Source organism: Xyrauchen texanus, chromosome 15 (assembly GCF_025860055.1).
Source record: "Xyrauchen texanus isolate HMW12.3.18 chromosome 15, RBS_HiC_50CHRs, whole genome shotgun sequence".
In the NCBI taxonomy this organism is placed as follows: domain Eukaryota; kingdom Metazoa; phylum Chordata; class Actinopteri; order Cypriniformes; family Catostomidae; genus Xyrauchen; species Xyrauchen texanus.
Genome location: NC_068290.1, coordinates 23551526 through 23579114, shown reverse-complemented (window position 1 = coordinate 23579114; position 27589 = coordinate 23551526). Strand labels below are relative to the sequence as shown.

Sequence of the window (27589 nt, the reverse complement as noted above, 5' to 3'; positions counted from 1 at the left end):
ACGCATGTGCAACAATCCTAGCTGGAGTACAGCTGATGCCGAGGCCATGAGGCCGAAGCATTCTCTGAAATCGCTTGACGGGGCGCGCGCTACCGCTCTGAACGATGTTGCAAGGCGTCGACAGAGAGCGCCGCTCTGATGAGAGGCGCGCTGTCATCTGCACTGAGTCTGGCACTATTCCCAGAAAAGAAATATTCTGGCTGTGGGATAGCACGCTCTTTGCAAAATTTATTCTCAGACCCAGGCATTGTAAATGGCTGATAGTCCAAGATCTGTGTGTCATTAACTGAACCTCTGATTGTGCTATGATTTGCCAATCGTCGAGGTAATTCAGTATCCGCGACTCCCGCTGTCTCAGGGGAAAGTGCTGCATCCATACATTTCGTGAATGTACGGGGCCAATGATAGGTCGAATGGTAGTACTGTGTACTGGTATGACTGTCCCTCGAAGCTTAATCTCAGAAAAGGCCTGTGATGTGGCGCTATCGGGATGTGAAAGTAAGCGCCTTTCAAATTCACTGATAGAAACCAATCCCCGGGCTAACTTGCGCGAGGATATGTTTGGTTGTTAACATTCTGAACGAGCGTAATCATTAACGCTTTGTTCAGATGTCTGAGATCCAGGATGGGGCGAAGGCCACCGTCCTTTTTCGGACGAGAAGATTGCGGCTGTAGAAACCCGCCGCTCAAAGAGGGAGGAACAGTTTCTATAGCTCTTCTCTATCAGTTTGAGCACCTCGGTGCGTAGAACATGTGACACATCTTTCCTCACTTCGGTCTCGACCACCGCTGAAAAGCGGAGTGGTCTGCGAGCGAATTGAAGTGAGTATCCGTGTTTTATTATGTTCAAAACCCATTTCGGCATGTCGGGGATTTTTTCCCAGGCTTCTGCTCGCACAGATATTGGCTGAATGCCGGCTGGGGGTGTGTCGCAGTGACGTATGGGCCCCGCCGGCAAATCGCTTTGTGCTAACACAGAATCTACGGCTCTCAGAGGCGCAGGTGCGCGCTGAGCAGCTGTATTGAGTGCCGAGTGCAGAGGTGCGTGTGAGAGTACAGGCACATGCGCTTATTTCCAAATGCTGACAGCATGAGTGCTTGAAACTGTATGAACAGTGTTTTGAAGTGGGGGTGCATTCATCATTATGGGCACGCGCACCACGTTCATAAAGCTTTCCGCGATTTAGCGGGAGTTTCTTAGCTCGCGCATTACATCTGTGATGTTTGCGCATAGCTGTTTGAAACTGTGTGGGTAGCTGTGTGTAGGGGTGCGTGCAATACAGCAGGCACACGCTACACTTATAGCACTTCCCGCTTTCACTGGGGAAGTGTTTATAACTGTGGGAACAGTGCTTGTGTGTAGCGGTGCATACATGACAATAGGCACACGATCTACATGTTTGAGACATCCAGCCTGAGCTGGGGAGGTGTTTGGCACTGTTTGGACAGTATTGATATGTGGGAATGCGCACTTTAGTGTGGACATGTGAACCCCTAGTGACACAGGCAGAAAATGACTCTTTTGGTGATTTCTGTGTGTCGCCGTAAAAACGGCGTTTGATTGCAGGTGAGCGAGTTTTATGACTGGCCCATTGACTGCTGTATAGACATTTCCAGCCGCCTGTAAGCGGACTGGGTAATGTTTTGAAGGTTTGAGAGGAAGCAGTCCGGCATGCTGCTAGGAAGACTTACGAGGCTCCGTATTCAGGGTGATTCTGGGTCGAGGGCCTCGTTGCTCCTGCGGCTTTCTTCGGCCAGCGGAACGCGAGTGGCGTCGAGCGTCCTTCTCCGGTCTGCTCTTTGGCTGGGAGACGGGTGGCTCTGCCCTGGCTCGTTGCTGCTGCTGGGGCGGTTTTTGAGATGAGCTGGAGCGCTTAGGCAGGAAGTGATGCATAGCTTGCGAATCTTTCCGCGCCGCAGTGAAGCGCTCCGTGAAATCTCTCACCGTAGGTCCGAACAGGCCGCTCGGAGTGACAGGTGCGTCAAGGAAGGGTGCTTTATCCGCGTCCTTCATCTCCGTTAGCGTTAGCCACAGATGGCGCTCAAGGACGATCAAGTTAGCCATGGCCCGGCCAATGGATTGGGTGGTGGCCTTTGTGGCTCGCAGAGCTACGTCCGTAGCACTGCGCAGGTCCTTAAAAGCATCAGGTTCAGGTCCAGACTCGTCCATAGAGCGGAGAAGTTTGGCTTGAAACACTTGTAGAACCGCCATCGAATGCAGCGCTGACGCAGCTTGACCGGCGGCGGCGTATGCGCGACCGGTGAGAGCTGATGTGGTTCTGCACGGCTTCGATGGGTGAGAAGCTCTGGCCTTCCATCCAGCGGTGGAGGGTGGGCATAGATGGTTGGCCACAGTCTCTTCTAGGGGCGGAGTTGCCTCGTAGCCTCTTTCTCTCGCGCCGTCCACTGAGGAGAGCGAAGAAGAGAAAGAAGGCTTTAGGCGAGCTGAGTGCGGGGCTTTCCACGACCTTGTGAGCTCGTCGTGCACCTCAGGGAAGAAAGGAGAGGGTCTCTGTCGGGAGGCCTGCCGGCGCCCCTGCAGGAACCACTCATCCAGCCAGCTGCGGGCGGGTTCTTCCGGAGAAGACCAGTCGAGCCCGAGGTCTTCCACGGCCTTAGACAGGATACGGACGATCTCCGAGTCCATACTGGTGCCCGCTCGTGTCCGCTGTTGTAGATGGCGCGGGTCGAACGAGCCCGGCCAGTCGTCAGATGCAGCGTCAAGAGAGAGGCTGTCATCCTTTCCATCGTCGTCCCCTGATGCGCCGAGCGAGACGAGACCCACCGCCGTTGGAGGGGTGCAGGTCCGCCTCGTGAAATGGACCGGCTGCGGGGAGACATCTGGTAGCGGCGATGCACGCGGGACTGAGCCGGCGTGACATCACCGGGTCGGGTGCTCTGGCAGCCTCTGTGAGCGGCGCTTTTCTTGCGTGGCTCGAACAGAGGTGGCAGCATCGGGGCAGCCGGCTCGCTAGCGTGAAAACGGCAAAGCGAGCGCGCATTCGGCGAGGCCCAGGAGTCGCATTCAGGGCATCTGCCCTGAATGAGTGCAGCTTCTGCATGGTCCAGACCCAGGCAGCGAGTGCAGAGGACGTGCCGATCTCCGTCGTGAAGAGGGCCTCTGCACGAGGCGCAGGCTGAAGGCATTTGAAACAACGCCTTGGAAAATTACTCTTTTAATTCTAAAATGCGTCGCGGGGGCGAACGCTTGCAGAAGAAAAAGGATATGCGATGCGCGCCGGATGGCGTAGCAGAAGGCTTCGAGGCGGCTGAAGGTGCCGGCGTCCTCTCAGCAGTCCCGCTGTAAGTGTGTCAACGGCGCGAAAGACTCCAACAATCCGGAGGATCCAGCGAAGAGAAGGTCTTCGCTGAAGGAGAATAAATCTAAAGAACCGGAATGACGGGATGCTCATTATATAGCCCTCATATGCTAATTTCAGCAGGCTATGAGCGCTGAAGCGGGCGCGCCCCATTGGTGGCGCGTTCTAAATCGCCCGTCATTGGTTCGAGCAGTTGCCGCAGCACAGCCAATGACCGAGCTGCTTCGCTCATCACTGTCTGCTGTGCAGCTGCAATGCGTTTTACATAAAGACTTCAATATTTCTCGAGAAACGGAGTTTTCCCATAGCGTAAGCTACTTACGCAATAGGAGAGACCTCTCGATAAGGGAACATCCATGAAGGGAAGGGAGACCTCGAACGAACACAGGTTACCCGAGGAACAAGAGCAGCGAACATACCACGATAACACTGACGTTCACATACAATCAACGACTAAACCAAAAACCAGGATATATATACATGAACATAGAACTAAGGGGCCAATGAACAAACAGAACACCAAACAAGATAACGAGGGAAGAAACAGAGGCAAGTGGCAAGTTAACGAGGGACAGGTGAAAACAATGACGGAAAACACGAACGCTAACAAAGAGACTATGGAGTTACATAAGGGACAAAAGTGAAAACTAAGGAATGCAAAAAGTGACGAAAATGGTAAACAAGAGGGAACAGTGAATCAAGACAGAGTAACCGTTACACATTAGCTATATAAGCTGGAATTTACATTTTTGTAGGGTAATGTGACGTAAAAATGCACAATTTATGATGTGTGGTCGGATCAGGGCTGGAGTGGTAATCTGACATACCGACTTTTGGGTCAGTTGCCGTGTAAAATCCTGGGCCGATTTCTCTTCAAGTCCAGCCCTGAAGACTCACTCTATGGACTAGCTTTATTTTATTGTTTCTTGCGCTGAAAGAACTTTTTTAAGTGTTTCCCCCTCTACCTCATGTGGGTTTCTTTTTACAAAATTAAACCTAGGACAGACAACAACTCTGGTGTGGTAAAACGAAAAGAGAAGGTTGGTTTAAAAACATAAAAACAACATCTTCAGAGACAAAGAAGAACCAAAGCTTTGAGGTGAGTGACAACACTGCAATGTCATCTTTGTCAGAACACTCGTATGCCTTCGAGAAAGAAATTCAGTGTATGTCAGGCACGGATGTTGAACCTGACACATCAGAAAAACCTTGTACAAAAACATTAAAGACAAGCCATCACTTCTCGAGAAAATTAAGAAAATGAATGAAAGCTCAGGACACCTGGAGTATTTGATTCGAGAGAACACGATCAGCACTGGTACCTTGAAAAAAAAATTACTTTGCGTTGACTAAAGTTAAAGACTTGAAAGACGAAATGAAGATGGTAAAATATCTTACAAAGTCACATGAGCATAGAGTTGCTGTGTTGGAATTGAAGGTAAATGAAGCGGAAATATATCGGCAGAGATGGAATTTGAGGCTGCATGGTGTTCCTGAGAAAACAGATCAAGATCTAAAGCGTCTGGTGAAATTTGTATAGATGCAAGACATATGTGGATATTGTTCATCGACTGGGTTGAAAAGAACAAATCAGAAATCCAAGAACAATGATAATTCAGTTTACGAACAGGTCTACTCTGAAAAAAACTGTGAATTCCTCCAAGCTACAGTTCACAGAGGACTTAACCTCGTTAGATGTGGAGAGATGAAAGCTTTTGTGGCCAATGGTGAGAGATGCTAGAGAGAAAGGTGGCAAAGCATTTTTTTGTTGGGAGCAGAGTCTTTATTGATGCATTGAAGGAGAGTTACAGGCTAACCAAGGTCTAAATGCAAGATATAAGGAAATATGCAACAAATACTTTAGCTCTTAAAAGATCTTTTTTTGTGTGTGTGTGTTCAAAGTTCATGTCTTTATCACTTTGTTCTTTAATGTCAGGGGTCTTTGACATTTGAATAAATGAAAAGCTGTTACCTTTCGATTTCGGTCACTCATTTTGCGGCGCTGATGCTTATTGGTAAAACTCCTTTTCTCCTATTTCTGAACTGCTGTTGGATCACACCAATTCTGATGCAACTAAATTGAGCCAATGGCATTCACCCCCACTCAGCTCTCTATATAAGCAGTCAGAATTTATCTCCTTCACTCCTGGATCTGATTCACCATCGAATCGCACTTGCCTGCAGTGGACAGCGCTTCCCTTCCTAAAGACAGCCGCTCCTCTGCCGTGTTCCGTGATCTAAAAGAGAAACTCTATATATATTAAAAAAGTACATTTACACACTTGCGCTGACTTGACATTTTTTTCAAGATTGTGTAAGTGCAGATGTGGGAAACCTGGCCACAAGAGCTGTTTGTTCTGTCTGGGCTACACCCACGTAGAAGCAGCGCTTGTCGAGGCTGAATGCCCGCACTGCGAGGCAATGTGCCTCAAAATGCTCAAACTGCCCCCGTTGAACAGGAGGTAGCAGCCCATTTAGGTCTCTCGGCTCAAACTGGCCTGAGATGCAACACACTGCTCCCATATAAGTCATGCTGACTTACTTCTACACTAGCAGGACATGCCTATAATACAGCTGGGCAAGCTGGTGCCACCTTGCACATGATGGAAACGCTCCAGGTCTACCAGGCCAAAATTCTGAAAGCAATGGACAAATGTCGACACTAAAGCAGATTATAGCACACATCCGTCAGAATGACTGGTTTGTCTCAATAGATCTGAAAGATGCCTATTGTCTTATCCCGATCACGCCTCATCACAGAAGCTTCTTAAGGTTCACATTTGAGGAGACAGAATATCAATTCAAAGTCCTGCCATTCGGCCTTTCCCTCGCTCCGCGCACATTCACGAAATGTGTGGATGCAGCTTTAGCCCCTCTGAAAGCAGAGGGGCTGCGCATACTCAGTAACCTCTATGACTGGCTCATTTTAGCACAGTCATAGACTGTGGCACACTCGCACAGGGACATGTTGCTCGTGCATTGAATACACTTGGCCTACGGGTCAGTGTGGGGAAGAGCTCATTAATTCCCAATCAGGAAATATCCTTCCTGGGGTTGGGTTTGAACTCTGTAATAATGCGTGCTTCACTCTCGGCTGAGAGAATAGGCTTTCCCTGAGGCTTAGATCACTTAATCCATCAAATGATGCAGCTGTTAGGGGCATGCCAGTAGGTAGACACTGGTTCGTTGACAGCATTCTAAGAGGCACGAGGCGATTTAATCCTCCCCACCCAGCTTCAATCCCTCGAAGGGCATGCCAGTCTCAAAGCAGAGACTTTCACATTAGATTGTAGACTCTATAACACATCTCAGGAAACCCAACGCCCTATTGGCATTAAGGGCCACTCAATGAGAGGTATGGCCGCCTCTTGGGTGTGGGTTAATTTCGCTCCTGTCTGCACATACTTGTGCTCTCCTAGGTCCACTTAGTGTTTTCTGTTCAACAATGCAATACTCGGCCCTTCATGTTAAGCACCATCATACTTAGTTTATACTGCCTAATTACACTTCATGCGATATCTCTTATGTCTCGGCTGTGCTTTAGACATTCAAATGTAAAGTGGTGCCACACTCGGGCCATACCACTTGAATATATATATATATATATATATATATATATATATATATATATATATATATATATATATATATATATATACTGTTTTCCACGTATAAAAAATGTACAGGCTCAATTAGATGAATTGTGTCTAAACAAAGCAAAATGAGCTTTTGCTAGATCAAGACGACGTTGGTTAGAGGAAGGTGAAAAAAATGTGGGTATTTTTTAATTTGGAGAAAAGGAATGGGGAAAACACATCTATTAAGAAGCTTAATGTGAATGGTCAGGAAATACAAGATCCTATTATCATTTAAAAATATGTTGCAAAATTTTATGATGAAATTTATTAGAGCAAGGAATAATCTTTTAAATAAAATAGATGATTGAAGCCCTTAAAACATAATATTAATAAAATCGATGAAGAGTTTAAAGCCATTTGTGAGAAGGAAATATCAATTTTAGAAGTTAAACAGCTATTAGATACTAAAATTAAACAAGTCTCCTGGTAATGATGGCCTAACTGCTGAATTTTTAAAAATATTTCTAGATGATCTGTATGAATTCCTTTTATTGGGCGTTTTGGGCATTTAATGAGGTTGTTTTGTCACCCTCAATGACTCAATGCCTAATAGCTTTAATTCCAAAACCGGACAAAGATCCATTATTATTAGATAATTGGTGACCTATCACTTTAATTAACAATGACTGTAAAATTATTGCATCCATATTTGCATAGTCTGAAAACAGGATTAGATTCTGTTATTGATGAGACACAGTCAGGGTTTATAAAGGAAAACACATTTGCAATAACATTCGGCTTGTTTTAGATCTTACAGGTTATAATGAAGTTAGTAATTAAAATAATTTTATCATGTTAATCGAACATGATTGACGCCTTATTGAACATGACATCATTTTTAAGACCCTTGAGTTTGTCAGATTTGGGGACTATTTTCAAAAAGTAATTAAAACCCTGTATAATAAAATTAACAGCTCTGTAAAATTGGCTTATGAATCCTCTCATAGATTCGATATTAAAAGAGGAATTTGAAAGGACTGTCCAATTAGTCCATTACTATTTTATTATTTACATTAAAAAAGATGGGATTCTGATACAAGATAAATAAATATAGTGTACACAGTTAGCTGATGACACAACCCTGTTTCTAAGAGACTATACGAATTTAAGAAAGCAATTCATTGTTTGAAATCTTTTTCATTGGTATCTGGTCTCACTTTGAATATTAATAAATGCAAACTAATGGCTTTATGGTCTTGTAATGTCACAGCTATATAATATTCCTGTAGAAGAAGTTGTGAAATAGCCTGTACTTAAATTTTGAGACATTTAGGGTATGATATTAATTGTTTATTAGAATTAGTTGAAGAGTTTACTACCTGCATTAGGTTGCACAGCAAGAATTGTTTAAGTTATGGGTGTAATTTTTTATTTATTTTTACATTCCATTTTTCAAACAAAAAATATCCTTGCTGTTAAAGCTAAATGGAAATTTCTGTTTAAAAAACAGTTTGATTGGAGTACAATATGGTTGACAACTCACAAGTATTGTATTACAAATAAAGTAAAGGAGGTTTCATATAAGATTGTACATCAAGTATAACCAGTCAAGACACTTGTGGTACAACGCTTTGAAGTTAGAGTGGAAGATAACTGAACATTTTGTAAAAGTGCCCCTGAGACTATTAATCACTTAAATTGGGTGTATCCTAAGGGTCAAGTCTTTTGGAGAGAGTTATTTTTTGAGAGGCAATTATTTCCAAAAGAAGCTTATTTTTTTTTTAATTTTGAAGAAAGTGATGTGATGTTAAAGTGTTTCTCAATTGATTAAAATAAAAATCTAGTATTTATATGTGATTTAATCATTATTATGGCTCGTTATTATATACATAAAGTCAAATGGATTGAAAAAATACCTGAATTTAAACAATTTAAAACTGACATTAAAACAAATATGAAAGCAATACGAACTATACAACTGTTTACCATGCTTAAATGTATTTATTTCTTTCTTTTATTTTTATTTATTAAATTTTTTTATTTTTCATGTAATTTTTCCTGTAAGCCCCTGACATGTTTTGCTCTATGTTCTCTTGTTTGTACTATTTGCTTTGCTCTAAATAATACAAAATAATAATAATTAAAAAAAAAAGACATTGGAATGTGCTGCACTGTCTTGTCCACCAGATAGAGCACGTGTGTTTATTCACGGGAGAAGTTGGCACCGTTTTACACGTTAGCTGTACGTCATCTCTGCTCTGCTGGCCCTGGGACTGAACACAGTGGAGTGCAGGATCTACTTATTTCAACTCGAATATGGGTGAGTTTTGTTTCTGCGCTATTTTATGGTTTATTTTTCAAGCATGATCGTAAACAACGAAAAATTAGTGGCACTGCGCTTGCTAGGAAAAGTTGTAGTTCTTGTGCAAAATATATGCCCACTGCTGGTTGTCATCTAAGTCGCTGGGTGTACACCAACAAGGATTTTAAATATTTTTATTTGTTTATTCCCTATGTGATTATAATACAATTATCGTACAGTGTGAATGACATTCAGCCCACTGCTAACCGGCAAACCGGTTTAGTTAAGCTGTTCAATTTGGTTTTGTTGTCTCGGCGCAGAAAAAGTGGAAGAATAAAAATAACCATGTAATTGTTTGTACGTCTGTTTTTTTTAATCGTTAAGACAGTAGAGGAAAATTGTAGCTGCAGTGTTTGTTTCCCGACGGAACATATTGAAGCGCGTACACTGACGTGTCAGTTCTTGGATATTTAACCGCTTCGTAATTTTTCCACATTCCATTTTATGTTTGTGGTTCTTTTTTTTTTTTCTTTTTTTAGGCTTAATATTTTTTTTATATGTTTTTATTGTGTAAATTGTAGTTGATCATGTTATGCTATTTCAGACTTTCAGATTAGTTCTTGTTCCGCAACAAGAAGACTTCCGTAATGAACACTTGTCCGCAGCGGAACCTTTGTCAACAATTGCATAACACTGTCTGTCAAGACCTGAACACGTAGCCTACTTTGTCATAATTAAAATACATTTATAAAAAAATTAAAATCTAAAATGTTTATTATTTTTATATTTCAGGGACGTCAGTGTTTAACTTATTTGTGTGTGGGTTTTTTTTTCTCTTCTCAATGTAATGTTTATATTTGGCATGTCATGCAAAGAAGACTAATAAATGGATAGTATAAACGACCCTTTGATTTTAAACTTGTACTTTCACTCTAACAATCCCCCTCCTCCACCCTCTCTTTGTATCATCATAGCGGTAAACACAAGCACATCTTTGGTGTTGTCCAGTCTGCTGTCAGTGCTGGTGTTTGCGGGAATGCAGATGTTCAGTAGACTGCTGGGATCATCAGAGTGGCTGACCATCCTGGGGGGCTTCCTGGGCTCTGTGCTGTTTGTCTGCTCTCTCACTGTATCCTTCTGCTTCACACAGTCCCAATCATCATACTTGTTGCCATGTTTGTTTAACCTAGGTATTATGTAAGTTTTGGCTTAAATAGTTTGTAGTTGTACATCTGATGGTAGTGTTAGTTCTTAACCTGCAATTACAGGCTTTCAATAACCTGGAAAACCTCATCTTTGGCAAGGGCTTCCAAGCCAAAATATTCCCAGAGAGTAAGTGTGACAGTATGCACACAGACTGCGTATATTACAGAAACCTTTTGTTATACTGCTATTGTTGTTTGAATCCTCCTCACTTTTAAAATAAAGTTCCAAATTGATTATAATGCATGAGAGTTCAAGCTTATAATGATGACCAGAGTTTAATAATGGACTAATTAGATTTAATATATTTAATTTGTTGCTCGATTAAAAACTATTTTCTCTCTCTTAGTTCTCTTGTGTCTGTGCCTCTCTCTGTTTGCCTCTGGTTTGGTGCATCGTGTGTGTGTGACAACATGGTAAGTATCAAAGAGAATTGGATTAATGCATTATAGCAGGGCTATTCAATTATTTTCCTTCCGTGCAGTTTAATTCCAGCCCTGCTTTTAGACTTCTGTCTTTAATTTTCAAGTGATCCTGATGTCTGCTCGTTGCACATTAGTATTTGTTTTTTCAAACACATTTCTCACCACAACTTTGGTAAAGTGTAAACAGCAGGGTACATTAAAGGGGGGTCACACACTGACCCTTAACACTTACTTAGTTTAATAATTTTAAACCATGACTTTAACTATACAGAAGTAATATTGACATTATATTCATGATGTTAGTCAGAGGGGAACTGGCCACCACAGTGAGTCTGGTTTCTCCCAAGGTTATTTTTCTCCATTAATCAACATCTTATGGAGTTTTGTGTTCCTTGCCACAGTCGCCTTCAGCTTGCTCACTGGGGATATTTATACAATTATTATCGAATTATTTTTAAACATGATTAAGAATCGTATTTTATCTAATTACACAATAATGATTCATCGACTTTATAGACATTACAGTTTTATCGTCTGTTAATGCTGATCTTCTGTACAGCTGCTTTGAAACGATGTGTGTTGTGAAAGGCGCTATACAAATAAAATTGACTTGACTTGACACTGGACAAGTCTGATGACATGGCCTGTTCTAAAAGTAAAAATAATTATTTTCTATGGTAAATTTACAGCATGGGCAATCTCTTGAGGCTGCTCAAAAATCTGCAGCACCATGGAGTGTAACTTGCATTGTTTTCCATTAAATTTGACAATTGATCAATGTCTACTTTCGACTGTATATAACCTAGTAGGACATTAAAGTGTTAAACTGCTATGCTAAACAAATGTAGTTTTCACAGGCTTAAGAAACTCCAGCACTCCTTTATAAAAATTTGTGTTGAGCTGGACAAATTGCTTTTGCCGTTCAACTTCACAATATCTAGTCCATTTAGTATGCACACAGATGTACTACTTTCCTTAATGGGGCAATGCTATAGTAGTGTTATTGGAATTGAAAACGTAATTGTTTTTTGGGTGTGCCTCTTTAGTGTTCATGAATGATAATAAATAGATGCATCCACTTTGGGCTATAGTGAACCAAACTACTGATGAGGCAATTTAAGGAAACTTCGTGCTCTAGCTTGCAAGGAATGTATAGAAATCTCCAGAGAGCTAAATAGAGTAGTAATTGCAAGGAATTCACTGTCATGGTCACCATGGCAACACAGCCACACCTTGTCAAACACCATGTTCTATCCACCCATGACCATTCTCTTGCTTCCCCCCTTTTTCGCATGTTCTACTGATAATGATTCTATTTCATTTTCAAAGTGATGAAATGTATAGTGTTGTCAGATCAGTTTTAAACTATTTTTTATGTATGTGGTGCAACAAATGTAGGAAGCTTGGCTAAACATGCATTACCATGGAGCTTGCATTGACCCAAATCATTATCAAAGGACAATGATTATATTCTCTAGCCATCAGTGAATGGTATATTGTGCATATGCATCTTTCCTATAGCCTAATAATGTATTTTCAGTTACAAGTATCTCATTTTGTGATTTGACAGCTTGAATGAAACCTAAAATACATACAGAGAAATTGTATAATAATTTCTAATCATTCAGTTTGCACAGTAAAAGCAGTTTCATACACTAACCTGCAAACTCATCAACGTCACTTTCATTCTTGAAGTTGAAAAACCTTCATAACTTTTTTGTGTATGCATCCTATGTATTGCTGTACGATTAATCATATCGCAATCGCGATGTCAGCCTGTGCGATTATATGACGGCAAATGTTGCGATTTTATTAAATAAATAAGTGCATGTGTGGACGTGACAGCCCATTCTCTCTGAGAGCTGTTTGCCCATTTTCTACACCGCTAATAAAAAGATGACCAGTCAGTCTCAGATTAGGGAGTGGCACGTGTGGTCATGTCATGTGAGCTTCCGGTGTTCAGCGTGGAAATCAGGTGAAGATGGCTGCCAAGCAGACCGACACTGAACTGGTGGTCAGTAAAAATAATACAGAAACATAGATCACAGCTTGCCGATATGTTTAATGATGTAGCTTAGTAATAGTAAATAAAATTACAACTTCACTGTTTTACCAGACTCGCACATGTCAGTCGTCCATGATTTCAGTTTGTCTGTTTGTTTTTTTTTTTTTTGCAGTTTAAAACATAATTTGTATTTAAGGTTAGATGCATAGGAAGTTTTGAGTCTGATGGTATAAATTCATAAGCTTTTATGACAGGTGTTAAACATCCGGTATGGCCAAATAATTTTCCACATTCACACGCAGTAATTTTCACTCACATTTTCTCACGATAGAGACCTGTTTTCCCATTATTGCATGATGTTTTTTCAGCAAATAAGCTCAACCTTGCTAAATTGTCAAATGTGACATAAAAAAGCACCTTGAGCTGACCACACAATTGCACAGATACTTACCCACAATGCTCGAAGTTGGCCGGCAACACCATACCTGCAATGATGTACAATTCCAGGCACAATACCAAACGCTATTCTTGCACACCACAACGCGATGAGGGGGGAGTTTTCAACTTATGCAGTTATATCATATCTAGCATACCCATCTCAATCGGTAAGCCATTTATTCAATATGTATAAGATTAATATAACATGTAAAAAACATTTACAAATATAACATGTTTAATATAAGGGAGTTGTTTTACAAGATAATTGTGTTAAATATACATATTTTCAAAATACATTGTGTGAATGTTATCTATGCGTTAGAGAGGGGGTACTCAAAAGGATGTTTGGAGGGGTACCCCACTGTAAAAAGTTTGGGAACCACTGGAATAGACCATAGCTAGCACCATTGAAAAAATCCTCAGGCCTCACCTCCTAACTGTACATTTTGAGAATTGAGGAAATGAGGAAGTAGAGTATCGGAAAGCACCCCTTAAAGTGCTGGTTCAGGTGTGTTTGATTAGGATTGGAGCTAAAGGACGGTGGCAAAACGGAATTGAATAGCTCTGCCATACATTAATTTATACATGTTTTTAAAACTACTCATTTAGTGGCTTCACCATCAAATTGGCTAAATAATATACCTTCTTTAACACTATTTCTTCTTTCACTGTCTTCTCCTATATAGCCTTATCTTCTCTATCTTTGCAATGTACTACATCAACAAAGTGTCAGCGGCGCTGTACCAAGCAGCTCCCACTCCAACACCTGCCAAACCCACCAGCAAGGGCAAAAGGAAGAACTGAAGAATTTATGACATTCCGTTAAAGTACCCAGCCACCCATTAAACCATCAGACAGTTGTATAATCATGATCAAAGATGTGATGTTTTTGACATTGTTATATTTTCATTTTATTTTTTTCATTCCAGACACATTATAAAGATATATGAACATCTTTGGCCTTACCTGCAATAGATAAGTGAAATTTTTGTTTTTTTTTGGTTCTGCTCTAGAATAAATTTTGTTAAAGGGTTTGTTATTAAAAGTTGATAAAAGAAAATCTGGTCTTTCTAATTTCAGGCAATCATTGCTGCTGCTGTTTTCCTTGTTGGCACTGTCAGATGTAGTTTGTCAATTTATTTAAAAGGAAAGCAAACAGAAAGAATCAATGTAATTTTCAAAATAATGAAAAGCATCCGTAACACCATTAATATGGGTCACTGCCTCCATCTATAATCTCAGCTGACTCCTGCTGCAGGCCTGGTACTGACCCTGCACTACATCAATCTCCAGCTGTATATAACCTATAGGACATTAAAGTTTAAACAGCCGGAATAAATTAGCATGGAATTCTAAGTATGGGTCTTCACCACAGTAGTAGCTTCCCTCCCAAATATTTTAAACAGACAATTTCAATTAAAACCAGAGAGTTGTTAAACTGCTATGCTAAACAAATGTAGTTTTCACAGGCTTAAGAAACTCCAGCACTCCTTTATGAAAATTTGTGTAGAGCTGGACAAATTGCTTTTGCCGTTCAACTTCACAATATCTAGCCCATTTAATTTGCACACAGATGTACTACTTTCCTTAATGGGGCAATGCTATAGTAGTGTTATTGGAATTGAAAACGTAATTGTTTTTTGGGTGTGCCTCTTTAGTGTTCATGAATGATAATAAATAGATGCATCCACTTTGGGCTATAGTGAACCAAACTACTGATGAGGCAATTTAAGGAAACTTCGTGCTCTAGCTTGCAAGGAATGTATTGAAAATCTCCAGAGAGCTAAATAGAGTAGTAATTGCAAGGAATTCACTGTCATGGTCACCATGGCAACACAGCCACACCTTGTCAAACACCATGTTCTATCCACCCATGACCATTCTCTTGCTTCCCCCTTTTTCGCATGTTCTACTGATAATGATTCTATTTCATTTTCAAAGTGATGAAATGTATAGTGTTGTCAGATCAGTTTTAAACTATTTTAATTTGTTATGTATGTGGTGCAACAAATGCAGAAATCTTGGCTAAACACTTTCACACTTTAGTGTGGTATGTAGGCCTACACAGTAATGCTGCTTCTTACCACAGCTATATTTAGAAGGATTGCAGTGCATACGTCTTTTATCACACATAGTAAATGGTTAAAGGCATCTTCTAGACAGCCCCTTAAAGCCCAATGGGCAGCTTAAAAGAGACCAGAAATCAGCCAAAAACAGCAGCCTTTTCCCTTAAAAATAATGGACTGATAATTACCCTCTTCTGAAATGACTCCAAAATACACCATAATGGAGAGACAGACATGTTGTGTTGTTAGACATGAAGCATTGTGAAAGTGATGAGTCATTTAGTTAGGAAATGGTGGAATGGAATGAAACAAGCTGTTCCTCTCTGTAAAAAAGAATCTCTGAACATTTATTTAGCATAGATCTACATTGACAATTAAATACAACGTTATAATTATATTACATAACACACAGTATATATTGTTTTTCATTATTTTTATTAAATTCCACTGTAGTGTAAACTATTCAATGCAGTAGGGTTGGAAAAAGTGGGGACAACTTGGTAACACTTTACATAAATGTTCACTTTGTTAAAGGTTCCATTAAAGGGTTCATTAATGACCCCTGTTCATCTGTTCATTAGTGAACAGATGTTAAGTATTTACTAAGAAGATGCCAAAATTAGAAATCTGTACATAAAAAGTCAGCATGGTTAAATGGTCATCATGCTTTATTACATGAAAATAAGCATGAAGACCTTAAAAGTGTTTCTGCAGAGGACTTAAGTTGGGCAAAAGATTATATTAATTAATATAAACATAAACAGACTGCAGCAAAATGACAATCTCTCTTATTTTTGCTACATTTTGACATAAATGTAAATAAAAAAAATTGATTTTTTTTTTAATAAAAACAAGTATGAACAAGTTTATTAAGCATTTATAACATGTAAGTTAGAATGCTGACTATTTGGCAAGTATTAGATTAACATTTCATTTATGTAACTGCATATAAATTATTTATAATGCATTTGTAAACAACGTATTAGTCATGAATGAACCCCTTTATAAACCCTTAAAGGTATAGTTCACCCGCAATTCTCCCATCATTTTCTCACCCTCATACCATGCCAGATATGTATGACTTTCTTCTGCTAAACACAAACTAATATTTTTAGAAGAATATCTCATCTCTGAAGGTCCATACAATGCAAGCGAGTGGTGACCAGAACTCCAAAAATTAGATCAAGTCAGCAAAAATGTAATCCATGAGACTCCAGTGGTTAAATCAATGTCTTCTGAAGCAATCTAGTTGGTTTTTAGTGGAAATAGACCGAAATATAACCAAAATATAAATGTTTTCTTGACCTCAGTCTCTTTTTCTATCTTGATTTCAAGCACGGTTATAGTGTTATAGCGCTCTGTGCATGAGACAAGCACAAGGAAGTGTAATTGAGCTTGAAATCATGATCAGACCTAGAGACTGCAAAGGCAAGCTGACTGATGGAGTTATATCTTGATCACTTCTGATGACTTTGATTAAACAACTGGAGTTTTATGGATTACTTTTATGCTGACTTTATCTCCTTTTTGGAGTTCTGACCACCGTTCATTTGCATTGCATGGTCCTATTGAGCTGAGGTATTTTCTATCATCTTCATTTGTGTTCAGCAAAAGAAAAAACATTATCATCTGAGATGGCATGTAAAAATAAAGTAAAAATAAGTAAAATTTTAATTTTTAAGTGAACTATCCCTTTAACACAGGAAACTTTCGTATAAAGTTTTACCGAAAATGTTAAGCACTACATTGGTTTGTGGTCCTCTAGAGTAGATTTTTTTTTCTATTATTATTCCTGTCTCTTAAGACGCACTTTTGTATTCATTTACATAGATTTACACGCATTACTTCACATTTGGACTGTAAATCCCAGTCAGCGTTATCTGTAAAGTTAGCCATAACAGTTAACTTAGTCACTGCCTACAGTCTCACCCGTGCTCAGTTCATTTGGGCGGAGCCCCACTATAAAGTCCAGCAACGTTTTAGCAACTCGTGCACAGGACATTCTTCTTCTTCAGTTGACGCCCTGCATTTATTACGGTACGTGCACCTTGTTACACAAACATTTCATTCTCGTAGACTTTCTTTCACTTAAAGTTACTGTCTAGGACCGCTATTAAAAGTGTGTTTACGTTTGTACTGTGAAGATGCTTGACTTGTTTAGCAGCCAGACAAAAAGCTGAAATATGAAAATATTTATAAAATTACCAGGCATGTCACTTATGTGTAGATTCAATGAACTGCAGCGTTATTTATTTTATTTAATCATGAACTGGTCATTTCTCGATTTTTAGATACACAGAGGTAGATACACATTTACTGGACATAAAGTAGTTTAAACCACTTATTGTACTCATATTGGAACCATTTTTAATCAGTGGTATCTCCATATACTGTACTTAAAATAAGTACCTTACTTTTTTCCTGCATTTACTGGGCATGAAGAATGGGCATTACTCACTCTTTGGTTTGGCTTGTTTCCAATTGGAAAAAACCCACTTCTTTTTCCCAATTTGGAGATAGGAGGAGAACAATAGACTGTTTGCCAAATATTCAGATTTATTCACATTATTTAGTGCATGTGCTCGTGGAATGAGATATTAACATATTATTATATGTCATAATAATAATGTATATGTATATAACAAACATATTATTCTCTGTAGACAGTCACAATGCCGTCTGATCTGGAGAGAGCAATGGAAACACTGATCGTGGTGTTTCACCGTTATGCGGACAAAGAGGGTAGCAGTGCAACTCTGAGCCGCAAAGAGCTCAAACAATTGATGGAAACAGAACTGTCTAGCTTTCTTAAGGTACTATACATTCCTCCACATGACTGCCACTCATTTCCTCCCTCATTTCTACACCATATCTTCCAGTCACATAGTATCCCTTTTCTCCTCACCCCTGCTATGATCTTTGTTTTGAATATTTTCCACACTCTTTTCCATCATCTGTGTAGTGTTTCTTGAGCCTCTGAACAAAACATGCTTCCATTTTGTCTATACTGTTTAACTGGTGGGGGGGAAATCTGTATCTCTCTTTTCTCACTAGTCTCAGAGGGACCCTGCGGCCGTAGACAAGATTTTGAAGGATTTGGATTCTAATGGGGATGGAGAAGTGAATTTTGAGGAGTTTGTGGCTCTTGTGGTGGGCCTGTCCATTGCCTGTGAGCAGATCTACCAGATGAAGCAGAAGCAGACAGCGGGTCAGAAAAAGCCATGAAAGAACAAACATGAGTTACAGTGTATGTGTGTTGCCAAGGAGTATGTTTTGATATAAACGTAGAAAAATATTGATAAAATAACATTTGTCAAGTGATGTTCACATGTATCATCCCCAGTCCTGTAAGTCTCACCACAAAAATAAAAACTCAATGAATTTCTTTCTTTGCCTCCATGGTGTCCCTTCAGGTTCTGTAATATAAAAACTTTCTGGGATTCTAGAGTTAGAATGTATTTGTAATGTGCCCCAGGGTAGGATTCCAGAGAGCTCTGCACAATACTTGGTGCAATTCTGAAGCTATGTCACAAGTGTTCTCTTATAAACTCTCATTGAGACAGATTCCTGAGACTTTATCAAGAGGAAATGCAAAAGTCCTCTGTAATTCACTCAAGGGTACATTCGTTTGTTGAATTTTGCCAGGAATCAGTGTGTGAGAAAAATAGTTATCTGGTGCTTTGAATCAAAAGTTGATTACAATTGTGATTCGTGATTAATTGCATAATTTTTCATAGTTAATCATGATTAATTGCAGATATTGAAAGTGCTGAAAATTTACTTATTTTCTTGTTACTGTGTTTATTTCCTTTATTAAGAAAGAAAACAAAACTATATGTAACAATATAATACTTTATTAAATTTCAAACAAAGCCTTCCACAGTATAAAGATAGAAATGCACTAAAATGGCACCAATTCAAGTAACATTAAACTTTACCAATGTCTAAACGGGAGGTTGACTAATTGAAAGAACTAGTCCCCACATAGTTTGCATATTCTTTGTAATAGGCATTACATTTCTTAAACTCTCATCTTCCACAATATTAATCAGCCGGCAGACTGTGGCTATCCATTTGTTACAGCAAACATGGAGGAGCGTTTATGATTTAGTGCCTGCATCAAGTGCCGCTTTGATCTCCACATGATAAGCACTTGAAGATGACATTTCTGATTTTGCATTATTGTGATAGTAAAGATGACCTGCTCCTGTGGTAACTAAATTGTGCCTCACAGGGGCTGCAAAGTACTTTCTTTCTTTCACAAGTCTTGCTTTGTACATACAAATAGAGGTAAGAAGTCCTTTCCCATAGCTGTTGTGGCGGGCGGACACATTACAAAGGTTCCGCCCTTGTCCCACCACATATTTGCTGGGTTATGCTTTATTAACCGTTAATGTGTTTATTGCAATTAAGACAATTTAACATGTTAAACTTAAAAATAATTACATGCATTAACGCATTCATTTTGACAGATCTAATATTTTGTTTTCTGAACTAATCATCTATGCACTTTATTTGTTATAGAATAGAAATGTATTCAGTGATGCTCAATAATCAGACCTTGTCCTTGATTGATGTCTAACAATTCATGGATTAAATACAGTGACCTCTAGGGTTGATCATTTTGAATTATAATAATTCATACTCGATGTTTGTATATTATTATTAATAGAGTACAAGGCATCTCTAGACACTCTCACCAACAATCTCCAAGACAAGAGTATCTTTTGATTCATTACATATGTTATTTAAAACATAAACTCTTACACAAATAACTTGTGTGTGGCTTGACAAGTTCTTCTTCAGTTCTGTTGTCAGACTTGATGGCTTGTGGCTTTTCCTCTTGCTATAGATTAAAAGTCAGAGTTCTGATAATAATCAGATGAAACTTTAAATATAAGGCTTGATTTCACAACAATGCCTGCTTGATTCACCCAGATTAGATGTTATGAGTCATGTGTAACTTTAACAGTGATAATGACAGCCACAGAGCAACCTTGCCTTTTCCCAGAGAGGGCTGAAATAAAAACCATACAAATGTCAAGAAAACATCAACACACCTCAATTTGAATTTGATCTGGTCACAGGAATAACCACCCCTAAGTAGACTGATGGACAACAGATCCATAACTGAAAATTGTGGGATGTTCAGAGTATCCATACCCAGACTCTGTCATAATATAATATTATTGTCTGATCTGTATTATCTGAAAAAAAAGTATGCCAGATTATGGTCACCATCAGTAAGCACATCTAAGACATGACATATGTAATAGGACTTCTTACCACTCAAAGCCATCAAATAACTTTTAATGTAATATTTTCAAAATGGCCTTAATATTCCAAAAAGTGTCTCTCTGTCTAGCATATAGTACCAAGTAGTGGAAAAACAGTTGAGTCGGTTCAGTGTTGTCACAGGCATGTTATGGGTGATTCTAACAAACCTTGTCAAGGAAAGGTCCTGGACCTATTTTACTCCAAAATCAAAAGAAACAAATAAGAAATTATATTTTGTATATAGAAAATAAAGCCTATTAAGGGCTATTAAGATTTTTTTACAATGTGACATATTTTCATTTCACTTGCACTTACTAATTATTTATATGGTAAAGGATTGTGCATCATACTAGTACTGTCTTGGTAATGCTATAGGCATGTCACAAGTTTTTTATATTTATTTATTTATTGCCTGAATAACTCTTTGTGTACTGAAATTAATGTATTGACTCTCAGAGTTTAATAAGTGAAAAAGTTTTTTACATTTCTATTCTGTTCTGAATAGGTCAATATAATTCTTCTTTACATCAATATACAGTAATTACTTAAACAGTAGTCAGTGCAGAACAAAAGGAGATCCAGTTCCTCAGTAACTTTCAATTTGTAATCCACTCTTTACACAACGGACCTTCAGTAAATATAAACCATACACAGATTTTAACTTTGAGTCAAAAGGCAAATATATTTTACCCTGCCATGCAGTTACAGATTAATTGTAAGTGTCCCTTACGACTGTCATTGCTGTGGGAAATGTGGAGTATTAAATCCTAATCTATTTGTGTTCATTCTACTTCATCTGTTTGAATATATCTTGCAGGTCTGGGATCAGTGTAATCTGGTACTGATTATTATGAATGCACAAATAAATGAATTTTGCTGTAAATTGTTAGGATCTGGATAACTCTGTTTGTCCTAGAAAGAAGTTTTATTCCACATAATACACTGATCCTAAGAGTTTTATATATTTGGCCCCTCCCAATCTCAGGAACCACTGAGGATATGGGCGTGTTTGAAATCTGAGTAAACAGTCGAGTTGCCCAGCAACCATGAATGACTCATGGGTGTGTCAGCCACATGAGGTCATCCGAGCAAACGCAAACACGTTTGCTTTTTTCTCCTCCATGAAGCACATGATTTGTCTGACAATATTACACTTTATTTTCAACATAAAAGCTTAAATCCTCAGTACGTACCTTTAAGTTATACTATAAATCAATGTCTATTTAGATATCAAAATCAAATTATGTGATGCACAAACAAACTGGATTTTACAGGAATTGCATCATGTACAAAGTATTTTTTATTTATTTTTCATTGTAAAAGTGAAAAAGACGTAGAGTAACAGCAGAGAAAATTTAGCAGAGTTGGGCCACTTCTATTAAAATTAATGGGAGAAATTAGAACGTCCAACCAAGGAGCTCTGAGCACTGAAATATATATATATATATATATATATATATATATATATATATATATATATATATATATATATATATATATATATATCTTCATAGCTTCACCGTTTTGAGGCCATGAGCAATCCAGTTATATATACATAGAGATCAGTGGCTCTAAGGGCCCAACCGTCAACGGCTGTATAAAAGAAGTCCCGCCTTACAGGTAAAAGAGCCAATCACCTTTTAGATACAGACATATCCTGTCAATCAACTCGAGACCGCGCATACGCATTAGCTATACAAGCCGATACTATTTCGTTTTTAGCATAACATGAGGTAAAGAAACACAATATATGATAACAGTGTTGTCATATTTTATTTGAAATTATCTCTTTGATCGTAATCTTGACCAACCGTTTTTGAGATTTCGGTGTTCCTCCATTCAAGTAGGAGCTGCACTGACATGACTGGAAATAGCCTCCCGGGAGCGTTCCAAAGTTGTTCGACAGTGGACTGACTTGATATAATACCTTGGTTACAGTTAGTGTTCAATGTCTGAGATGTGACTGTATAGATATAATTCATAAAGATGATCACTAGATGTCAGCAGTATTCCACAATTTGTTCAGAGTATATCTGCTCACAATTTTAAATTTCTGTTATTAATTACTTGCTGAATTGTTTACTCACCCTTTTGATGTTCCGAACCTGTATGATTTATATATATATATATATATATATATATATATATATATATATACAAAAATAAATGCCACCATTAACTTTCATTGCATAATTTATACAAGTGAAAAAGTTTGCACAAAAAGTCAAAATTGCAACAAACATTTTTCTTTACAATGTAATGGGTTTCTAAATACAATTATTATTTAATTACTCATTTTTATACACACTTCATAATCATATTTAATCAAATTATGTAATAATGACTCTAAGACTTTATAGGGTCTTTAGATACTCGAGGTGTGAAAGATTGGGGTCAGTTTGCACTTCCATAAATTAAATTTTTTTAAGTTTACAATAACAGGATATCAATTTTTTTATTTATTACAAGATAAATTAGTAATATATTCATACAAATAAATACTATATCACGTTTATTTTCTGTGCAACAATGAATAATCAACAATGTGATTTATCATTATTTTATATGAATGTACAAACACATATTTTACTTGTTATTTCTTACTGACTACTGTCAAACAATGTAGAAGTACCTGTACAGAAAAAAAGAAAAGCTAACTGAATATAGTTAATAGTACGCACCCTATATAGTAAATACTCCACTGTCTAAAGGTCTCTCACTGAGGTTGGACTAATGGGGTTTACTAACTGTCATTAACCAGGAGACATGCACATTTACTTTGGTAATTTTTAACAACCTTACCTGGCTATGTTCTGCAAAGACTTAAATACTTTATTGAACATAATAAAGGAATGTGATGTGTGATAAAGATATAGTAATGATGTTATTAGAAGAAAGGTGACATTTTGTGAGTGAATAGACATGAAATGAATAAGAAAGGGTGTGGTCTCTTCATCTGGTTGTTTACTCTTTAAGAATGCATACTTGACACAGTGGCCTCAAAAAGTATTGGACAATAAAGTCACTTCTAAATGTCTAATGTCAATGCATTACTCTAAAAAACAAAAAAGTGGTGAATTCAACCAGTTCCTTTAGATGCTACCACATAAAGCATATTTTAGGTACATATTTTTAAGGCATTTGCAGTATTTTAAAGAAGTACACTTTTCCAGCAAAACCTTTCATAAAAATTATTATTTTAGGTTTCAAATTATAAAACAATAAAGCTTTATTTAAAGCTTTAAAAATTATTAAAAAAAAATTATGTTTAGTCTGCATGTCTTATGAGTTAATAGGAGTAGGAGTGGAACTCTGTACAAGCCTAGAGTGGCTTCGTTCCCTCCTTGCATTGTTCTGTACTTGTACTAAACATGCTAAACAAATAAACTAAAACTAAACTAAACTATTGTATGTAAGTGTCCAAATATGCCTTGATACTTTTGAGGGTCATGAAGATGATCATGAAGATAAGTCATCAGTATGTGTTTTTGTGCACCATTGGTTGCATTATTGTTTGATGCTCTGCAGAAAGCTGCATTATTGTTTTTGTATTTCTTTGGGCAGCTGGTGACACATTTTTCATAGTGTTCTTTCAAAATTATCTGAGGTTTGCCATCTCTCCTTTGATGTTTAAAGTTTAGATTCAGAAAGGATAAGCTCGTCTCCGTTTACTCCAAACGAAAAATATGATTCATAAAATAGTCATCACTTTGGCGGAAAACATTGCCAATAACCATAAAATAGTTTAGCCGTGTCTCATAAATTCAGAGCCAGACACAATTTTAAACAATTAATGCGTTTAACGTATCTGTATTCACATGTGAAAAAAGCATGGTATGAATATGGCAGTCAGGGTAGGCAACACCCAGAATGGAGAAAAAATAAGAAGAAAAAAAGTGAGAGAATGAAAGAGACACAGAACTAACTGACAGTTGAGCAATTTCATAAAATGTGATTCAGATTCCCAGTCTGACTTGGGAAATCACATATATGTTTAATCTGAATAGAAGTTTAACACAGTATGTTACACAAGAAGAATGTGTAATTGTACAGAGCATGAGTCTTGTTAAGACTGGTATGGGTGTGCTATGGATCCTACATTGCTCAAGGATGAATCAGTCCCTTTGTTTGTGACTGAGAGTGTGTGCTGTGAGGAGAATATAATCTGGGCATCAGACAACTTTACTCCACCATAATCTCTGCACAACTTCTTTAGGAGCACATCAACTCTGAGGTAAGAGAAAGCGAGAAAGATGCATTGTAAGACCGTGCAGAAGCCAGGAAAAGGGGATGGGGGATGGTGTCTTGTGTACTTGCATCTGAAACTACATTCCTGAGTTTAAGATCATAGACTTTTTGGTTATTTAATGCAGCAAATCTAATTATGTTACAATGTATTATCTAGAAACACCCTTTATAGCGGCTCTTGGTGGCACCGTTATAAGAAATGTATTTGCGTGAAGTGGCATTGACAGGCACTTTTGTTCTTGTCTCAAATGTTCTTCATGAATTCTTTCTCTCTCCCACGGTTTCTTTCTCTTAGACATGTCTAAACTGGAGAAAGCCATTTTGGCCATTGTGGAGGTGTTTCAGGAGTATGCAGGGGCAGATGACAAGAAAACACAGTTGAGTAATGCTGAGCTTGCACAGCTTATTAAAAGCCAACTGAGCAGCCCTGAATTCAAGGTAAGAATGAAAGTAATGTAAAAAAATATAAATGGAGAATGATAGCAAGAAAGAAATTCATTGGTTGAGGAAGGTGAACACCTCCATCATGTTGTAACAAATCTACTGCACAAATAAATGTTTTGAGGTTTATTATGGTAACTTGGCAAGAGATGGGTTTACCCTTATGAGTCATAACATGAATATGAGACTTTTAAATATTCCATTGAAGTGTGCTTCCCCTCTTCTTCAATGAGTGGTGTATAAGTATTAAATAAATAGTTCACCCAATTAAAAGAGTCATAGCAAGGAATTCTTGGTCCTCTGACTGTATATTAGTCCTGGCCACTTTCATTTTATAAAATATAGTTTAAAACTGGTTTCACCCAATTTGCTACGGCCCTGTACATAAAGGAAAATTCTGTCAGGTCATGTTTTATTAAAATATACTGGTCTGCCTTTTCAGTACAATGGTAGTTGAAAGTGACTTACTGTGAAGCTTAAAAAGAACCTAAAAAATAACATAAAAGTTGTCTGAGACTTGTGAAAATCTTGACACATGTTGTGCGTTAATGAGCGCTATGAGAGCAGCTTGTTTACAATGGCTTGCGTGTTGTTCATGTGAGAACTTGTGTTGTTTTTAGCGTTAAACTGTGAACAAGCTTCTATCATTGCTCTCTTTGTGTTCTGCATAAAGAATTATTTAAAAAATCAGACCGGTTTGAAATGACAGGAAGGTGAGTAAATTATGAAACTGTTTATTTTTGGGTGAATTATTTCTTTAACACAGAGACATGATTGGCATTCTTCTCTCTCCATGTTTATCCCAGGACAAACTGGATCCTGAAAATATTAAGGAGGTGATGGAGAAACTGGATAAGAACCATGACGGAGAGGTGAACTTCAATGAATTCAGTCAGTGTGTTGCAGGCCTTGCCAGAGCCTACTATCAGAAGATGCACGGCAAGGAAAAAGGCAAAGGGAGGGGCAGGGGAGGCCAGGATAAGTGATCAATCTTAACACTCTTCTCACATTTTTCACTTGCCTCATATAAGACACAAAATCTTGATGTAGTGATTCTCACAACAGTTTCTTGCATTGTTTTCTATATTTGTTGTGGTTAAAAAAACGAGTGTGTAATTGTGTGTAATAGAATATATCATAATAGGAAAAGGTTCCATGTCTGGTAGACATTGTTGTGCAAATTGTCTATCCTATGTAATCAAGCATGATGCATAGTTTTTTCAAAACTGGCATTTCTAATTTGATGTTTTCCAATAAAAAATTTTGTGGTCAACCATTTGTACCTCCACATATTTAGGAGAATTTAGAATAATTATGTTGGCTTGACAACAAGCCAAAACATCCTAGCAAACAAGAAGAACACTCATGGCTAGAAATCAGCCAAAATACCCTTGCAATGGCTAGCAATAAGCTAACACAGCCTAGCAATGCCTGGCAACCAGCCAGACCAATCTATCATGCTGAATCAGCCTACAATTGGCCTATTATTGTCCCTGCACATTAAAACTGGAATACAGGGGGTTTCAACTTCAAATTACACATATCAACGTTATCTTGTGGATGTTAACTTGAAGCCCTGCTGCAGATCTACAGTACTTGATCCATGCAAACACGTATGCAAAAACTTTCCACTAATGGTTCTCAGAATGCTGTTATCCTCTGTGAATGTGCAGTAACCATTTTAAAAATAAAGTAATTATAAATAATAATAACTAATATCCACTGAGAAAATCCCTTGTGTTTTTATTGCAATTCAACACACTGTAATGAGTCAGTAAATGTCTGAATCTGCCATCAAATCATCCATAAATTATCTGAAGCACTATGCTTTGCTGACACAATAGTAACATTAAATTTTAATAAAATCCCTCCCCAAACACACACACACACACACACACACTTAATGTTGCCCTACTGTGCATGTTTCTCACAAAGGTAGATCAAACAGAGGTGTGCTGAGAGGGGTTCAGGTCGTTTTGTTTGATCTGTCTCATATTTCATGGACTTATTCAAATAGACTGTTCTGCGGCAATGCAAAGGCAAATAATGCACCCATTTTGACTATGCAATCCATTTTAATTACTTGCAAAGATTGTTGTCAATTGATAAGCGGGGCAAATGTCGCATTTACAGACTTCATATGAAGTGTTGGACTGTAAAAAACATAATCCATATTCAAATCCATATTCTAAACATATCATTCAAAGCTTGAATAGTGCAAGATAACAGGCAGCTGGATAATACCAGGGTAAGTATAGGTGTATTTCAGATGCTGGAGCAGGTTTG

General features: G+C 38.2%; 4 protein-coding genes across 4 annotated transcripts in view; 3 read left to right on the top strand and 1 right to left on the bottom strand.

Annotated features, from left to right (window-relative positions):
• The window catches only part of si:dkey-247k7.2 (uncharacterized protein LOC797677 homolog), a 153769-nt gene that overhangs the window by 30944 nt on the left and 95236 nt on the right, over nucleotides 1-27589 (bottom strand). The window lies entirely within an intron of this gene.
• On the top strand, nucleotides 9074-14334 carry krtcap2 (keratinocyte associated protein 2). Its single transcript, XM_052144523.1, has 5 exons — nucleotides 9074-9218; nucleotides 10175-10329; nucleotides 10469-10532; nucleotides 10753-10819; nucleotides 13958-14334. Exons 1-5 carry the CDS (start codon nucleotides 9215-9217, stop codon nucleotides 14073-14075), a joined length of 408 nt encoding a protein of 135 aa, XP_052000483.1. The 5' UTR covers nucleotides 9074-9214; the 3' UTR covers nucleotides 14076-14334.
• Nucleotides 17221-18722, top strand: s100a10b (S100 calcium binding protein A10b). Its single transcript, XM_052144529.1, has 3 exons — nucleotides 17221-17374; nucleotides 18001-18150; nucleotides 18392-18722. Exons 2-3 carry the CDS (start codon nucleotides 18010-18012, stop codon nucleotides 18560-18562), a joined length of 312 nt encoding a protein of 103 aa, XP_052000489.1. The 5' UTR covers nucleotides 17221-17374; nucleotides 18001-18009; the 3' UTR covers nucleotides 18563-18722.
• Nucleotides 24604-26576, top strand: s100w (S100 calcium binding protein W). The gene is made up of 3 exons (XM_052144527.1): nucleotides 24604-24848; nucleotides 25158-25300; nucleotides 26110-26576. Exons 2-3 carry the CDS (start codon nucleotides 25160-25162, stop codon nucleotides 26287-26289), a joined length of 321 nt encoding a protein of 106 aa, XP_052000487.1. The 5' UTR covers nucleotides 24604-24848; nucleotides 25158-25159; the 3' UTR covers nucleotides 26290-26576.

Bases quoted from the DNA above. Each gene is read 5' to 3' on its own strand.
- krtcap2 (XM_052144523.1), top strand. The intron at 10,330-10,468 runs GTATCCTTCTGC...CTGCAATTACAG, and splicing joins TGTTTGTCTGCTCTCTCACT to GCTTTCAATAACCTGGAAAA. The intron at 10,820-13,957 runs GTAAGTATCAAA...TCTCCTATATAG, and splicing joins CGTGTGTGTGTGACAACATG to CCTTATCTTCTCTATCTTTG.
- s100a10b (XM_052144529.1), top strand. From the start codon at position 18,010: ATGCCGTCTGATCTGGAGAGAGCAATGGAAACACTGATCGTGGTGTTT. The intron at 18,151-18,391 runs GTACTATACATT...TTTTCTCACTAG, and splicing joins AACTGTCTAGCTTTCTTAAG to TCTCAGAGGGACCCTGCGGC.
- s100w (XM_052144527.1), top strand. From the start codon at position 25,160: ATGTCTAAACTGGAGAAAGCCATTTTGGCCATTGTGGAGGTGTTTCAG. The intron at 25,301-26,109 runs GTAAGAATGAAA...TGTTTATCCCAG, and splicing joins TGAGCAGCCCTGAATTCAAG to GACAAACTGGATCCTGAAAA.